This window comes from Cladosporium halotolerans (genome assembly GCF_011745625.1).
Source record: "Cladosporium halotolerans strain TM138-S3 chromosome Unknown Sca186, whole genome shotgun sequence".
Classification (NCBI taxonomy): Eukaryota; Fungi; Ascomycota; class Dothideomycetes; order Cladosporiales; family Cladosporiaceae; genus Cladosporium; species Cladosporium halotolerans.
In genome coordinates, this window is record NW_027191635.1 from 1 (window position 1) to 5,670 (window position 5,670).

The following is a 5,670-nucleotide window of genomic DNA, read 5'->3' on the forward strand; positions in this document are numbered from 1 at the left end:
GCAGCTATTGTCCGCCATGAAGTCCTTCGCAAAGTCCTTGTTTAGCGTCTTACCGTCGTTGACTTCCTGGTCCAGTACACATTGCTTCACGACACTGTCGAACTTCACCGGATACCACTGGTCACCTTTGACGCGAGCGCCGCTAAGGCTCGACGTCTGCCAGCGAGTGTGCTGCTTTGCCTTGTTGGCTTCTTCCTTGTCGGCGAAAACTACGTCGATTCTGTCGCCCGGGCCAGGCCGTATACATTTGATCGTCAGCTTTCCGTGACCCTGTTGACCTTGAGCCCATCGCGCAGGCCATCTCTGATACCGTTGTAATTGTTGTTCGCTCCCTTGAATCTGCCCATGTCGACCGACACTGCTCGCTCATCTTGCACCTGTGGTTTCTCCTTGGGGATTTGGGAACTGCCTGCTGATGTTGACCTGGTCTGGGAGGTCTGTGGGCCCATGGACGTGGCTCCGCCCGCAATGACTTCGCTGTAGCTATTAGGCCCGAGACTTCCTTGCAGCAGTGCTGTTGGAGGACACGTGCGTGGTGAGGTGTGTGTATTCACCCTATCTACTGAGGTAAGGACTGTATATATGTGGCACCCTAAAGCAGTGGCGTGATGCGCAAGCTTACCCAGGAAGGGAATGCATCTCCAACAGGAAGTTACTAGGCCAACCCCGCAAGATGGAATCCATCTCCGTGACCATGGAGTAAGAGTTCTTGCCTTGCAATATCCGTCGTAGACTGTCTTTGTCGTAGGAACGCAAACTGATGGCTAATGGTATCTGCGCCTTCTTCCCTGGGAAGGCGTGGGCGTTTGCTTGGTTGCTGGCATTTGCGCGCACACGCGGCATCGTTGCGGTGTATTCAGTCGATGGGGCGGTAATGCCATTTTTGTCACGTTCTCGACGTCTGTGAACTAAATTGCATCTCTCTCGATTGCCCTGGCGCACCTCGAACATGGCGTGTAAACATCGGCTGCTCCCGCGAAGCTTCAATGCTAGCGCCACGACGCACTCTCGGTCGCTGCTTCGCCCTGGTGTCGTCATGGGTGGCTTTCCACTGCGGCACGGAATCTTGGCACGAGCCGGCACGACCCCGAGAAAGTTGGATAGATAACACGACGCCGCCCCTTGCGTTTTGATGGCGAAAGCCCAGTCTGATTTCTGCCCACTGTAAGCGACTTCCCTTCTCTTGTATTGATATCGCCTTTCCGCTGGATGGGATAACATGCCCCTCCGATGGCGCCTCAATCTACCATCACGGCCGAGATCCCACGCCCTCCCATCCAACACGCCGATAGAATCACGACGACCGCCATACCGTGCAGCGCGAGCCTTTTGCCTCTTCGTACTCCTTGGCACATGTATAGCGGTCTATGCGCTCCTGAGCCAACCCATCGAAGAGTCCCTCGAACTCCAGCAACATATCCCTCACCGACGAGACCTCTCTCTACCCCTCAGTCAAGACGAGCAATGCCGGCTAGTCTACCATGCAAAGGACCAGTGTGCATTCGTGAAATCGCAATGCCCTACAGACGAAGGCGGCTATACCGCTTACCTCGACCTGTACTTTTGTAAGCTGCCGCACGCGAAGCCCGTGGCGTTTATCATTCTGATATTATGGCTCGGGCTGCTCTTCTCCACCATCGGCATTGCAGCGAGCGACTTCTTCTGCATCAATCTCTCGACCATTGCGACCATCTTTGGCATGAGCGAGAGCATGACGGGCGTGACGCTTCTGGCTTTTGGGAATGGTAGTCCTGATGTGTTCAGCACGTTCGCGGCAATGAGCACAAATAGTGGAAGCCTGGCGGTCGGCGAGCTGTTTGGCGCAGCGGGCTTCATCACGGCAGTCGTGGCGGGATCCATGGCACTCATACAACCGTTCCATGTTGCCAGGAAGAGCTTCATTCGAGACGTGGGTTTCTTCGCCGTCGCAGCTGCTTTCAGTATGGTGTCTCTGTGGGACGGCAAATTACATCTGTGGGAGTGTCTATTCATGGTGGCATTCTACGTATTCTACGTGGCGTTCGTGGTGGTGTGGCATTGTTGGCTGGGTCGCAGGAGGTTGCGACGGGAGAAAGAGGCGGCTGCGAGAGGACATTCCGTTCCACCTGATGACGAATTGGAGATTGAGGAGGAGTACCGCGACGATCCGGATGATGCGCCGTCGAGGTCGTCCTTTTCAAGAGGGGTGGCGCGAGAGGATTGGTCAGCGCTGGAGAGAGGCGGGGAGACGTATCAGGACATCCTGTCAAATGAGGAGGACGACGAAGCAGCAAGAAATCGCTGGATGAGCGAGCTGAACAGCACTATACGCTTGACCATACCTCCCGCGCGCTCGCGGCAGAACACCCTTACACCTGTGCGGCCTTCGCTAGGTGGAGCCTTGGAATTCCAGGCTGTGTTGAAATCGCTGCAGAAGTCACGCAACATTCAGACCTATCCGTTGAATATCCGGCAATACTCGGACGACCCAACATATACGACCGCGCAGGTACAAGACAACATGTCCCCGGTTTCTGACCCCGCGGCTCGGCCTCCGCATCAGGTTGCGGTGCGTGAAAACAGGTCGCCGACAGTCGAGAGGCTGGATACGCTGGATGTACCACCTGCGAGGACGCGAGCAGTGTCTGCAAACGATGGTGCTGGTTTGCAGATCGACGAGCAGATCAGGAGACCAAGCCAAGATCGAAATCGAGAGCAGCATGAACTAATCGACTTCTCGTCTAGAGACATCCAGGCGCGAGGTCATCGCAGCATTAGGCTTCAAGTGCCGCAAGACGCCCAGCTTCGGCCACTATCTTCAACCACTCCTCCAGGCTCCCAGCAGCGACGCTTATTGAATGCCGCAGTCTCTGGTACTGAGTCACGAGATGTTCTTGCGCAACGCTCGCCTGCAAGTCTTCCCAGGCAAAATAGCCTGGAGCTGCCAAATAGGACGGCCGACTCGCACTCACCGCGAACGATTCCACACGCCAAACAGTTATCTAGGATTTCCATTCGGGCCAGGCAGATATCACCATCTTCGACACCTGGCACCTCACCGTTCCCACGTTGTCTTGACGATGCGACGCCGCCAACTTCAAGACCGCCTAGTCTATATCTGCCTTCGGGGTCCATTGCGTCTCCGGACTCAGTGTCCGTTGGCCAGAACGCCGAGGAGGAAGCATCTACGCGACAGTCCTGGCTCAGCAGATGGTGGCCATATAGCATTCTGCCACCTCCAGGCGTCATGATCTCAACTCTCCTTCCAACAATCTCTCACTGGCATGAGAAGAATTCTTGGGAGAAGGCACTTGGGATCGTGGCAGCACCAAGTGTGTTCTTGCTCACGATCACCCTGCCAGTCGTGGAGAGTGGAAAAGGTGAAGAGGATTCTACTCGCATGGACGAGGTCTTCGACTCTGCTCATTCTAAGGGCATCCCGACGGTCAAGACACCAGGCAGTCTTGACTTGAACAACGGCACTCCATCCCGCAGATATCGCGGTGGCTTCGCGACTCAAGGAGTCATTGGCAAAGGCACCGTCGCGACCTCAACGGAACAGAACCAGCGCCACAACGTCGGCTCGCATCCTTCACATCAAAGTCGCGCCTCGCAGTCGTCGATTATCATCGAAAACCAGACCCCGAAGGCTTCATCACCGCAGATCATGCCGAATCAAGCACTGCGAGCACCGCCCGCTCAGGAAGAGCCTCCCGAGCCATGGAATCGCTGGCTCCTCATCACTCAGCTCTTCCTCGCGCCCCTCTTCATTGTCTTCGCCATCTACAACAAACCACCAACCGACGTGGAGTCGTCCTGGCCTGTCCGTCCAATCATCATCTGCTTGCTTGTCTCTCTTGTCCTGCTCATCCCACTCCTCCTCACCACAACCCCGACTCGGCGACCACCCTTTCACCGCCCGACTCTGAGTCTTGTCGGCTTCGTCGTCAGCATCGCCTGGATCTCTACCGTCGCTTCGCAGGTCGTCGGCGCCTTAAAGGCTCTCGCTGTGATAGCCAACATGTCGCACGCAATCATGGGCCTGACCATCTTCGCCGTTGGCAACTCGCTCGGCGATCTTGTCGCGGATGTCACTGTCGCTCGCTTGGGCTACCCCGTCATGGCGCTCTCGGCCTGCTTTGGCGGACCCATGTTCAACATTCTCCTCGGTATTGGAATCTCCGGCAGCTACATCATCATCCGCCGCGCGCAACACCGCGTGAACAAGCATTCGGACGAGGATCTTAAGTTTCAGAGCTATCACATCGAGGTTGGGAACACATTGATGGTGAGTGGGGCGACGCTGTTGGTGACGTTGATTGGCCTGTTGGTCGTGGTGCCCTGGAATCGATGGGTGCTGAGCAAAAAGATCGGGTGGGCTTTGATCGCGTTGTGGACCTTGAGTACGATCGGGAACGTCGCACTGGAGGTGACGGGCTGAGCGGATCAGGGACACGAGGAGTGAATGGTTGGGTTGAGTGAGCGGCGGAGGTCGTATCGGCGGTAAAGACGGGCCCCAAACGGCGACATAAGCCCTTGGTTAGCTTGAAATGTCCCAGCGGATTTGAGGCTCATTGCACAGTTGAAGCGAAGAACACTCGCACCGAAAGCCCGTTCCCAGCTTCTCAGATTGATCTTCATCTAGCTCTGCGGGCCGATGAAAGCCGAGATAAGTGTTCAGAGACACCACTCACGTGACTTTGACCATCAAGGTATCCTCTGACAAGTTGGACTTCACCTCACTTCGAATTTCGTTCCAACTTCGATTCCCAGCACTGACGCTCTGGAATACACAACTTCCCGGCTTTTCAATTACCTCCCTTCAATCCACTGGTATGCGGCGAGAAGATCGAAACTATTTCACAACGCTGGAAAGCTCGCAAGCATTATCCAGTAACGGGACTCTTCACGCGGAGAGGTCTAAAATAAGTCCCTGCTTGTCGCGCGGCATCTTAGTTTTCAGCGGCATTGTCGCTCTGCTGTATTCACGGGGCTAAACGCACTGCAGCTTCCATGTCCGTCGCAAGATTGCAAAAGTGGGACTTACACTCGTGCGCCGTGTGGCCAGAGCCTGCAGAGCCAGCAGACTGGGGACGACTTTGCGTGATATAATCGCACGACAAAATCTTCAGCAACCACGAACAGCAAACACCATACACAAGATACTCGTGGCAGTGCCTACCAGCAGCGCTCGACAAGCTGCCGACAGTCGCCAACTGTCGAGAGCAGCCTGTTTATATTGCCAAGACTAATGGCGACGGTGGCCGGGCAAGTGGCGAAAGCGACGAGCGAACATAAGCAGTCCCGTCACGGTTCCTCCTAGCGATGCGGCGGCCGTTTACTCGCACTGTTTCATGTTGATACTCAATATCAACCAGTGTTGATACTCAAATTCTGAGCCGATACGCAAATTGCATTCTGGAATGCTCGAGATCTTGAAGGTCTCTTTCGGCTGCGTACTCTTTCACATGTGAATGCGCTAGGAGCGGATTCCGAGGAAGTGAAAGGGAGAGACTTGTTTCTTCTTGAGCTTACCAAGAAGCGCTTCGCTTGGCGCGCAATTGTTCGACCAGTCAACTCTGCAACTTCAACGACACGCAGAAGTGACGGTGGCCCCAAGGGCTTGGAAAGGCAGCCGCGCGATTACAAATGAGGGGTCTGCCCCAAACATACACGTCGAAATTGGGGATC

The 5,670-nt window shown here is 55.3% G+C and overlaps 1 protein-coding gene across 1 annotated transcript; it reads left to right on the top strand.

Moving 5' to 3' along the window:
- Positions 1 to 3,226: 3,226 nt before the first annotated feature.
- On the top strand, positions 3,227 to 4,420 carry WHR41_09663 (uncharacterized protein; the record flags this gene model as incomplete). Its single annotated transcript, XM_069378265.1, has 1 exon — positions 3,227 to 4,420. The coding sequence occupies one exon, from the start codon at positions 3,227 to 3,229 to the stop codon at positions 4,418 to 4,420; it is 1,194 nt and encodes a 397-aa protein (XP_069224868.1).
- Positions 4,421 to 5,670: the final 1,250 nt, after the last annotated feature.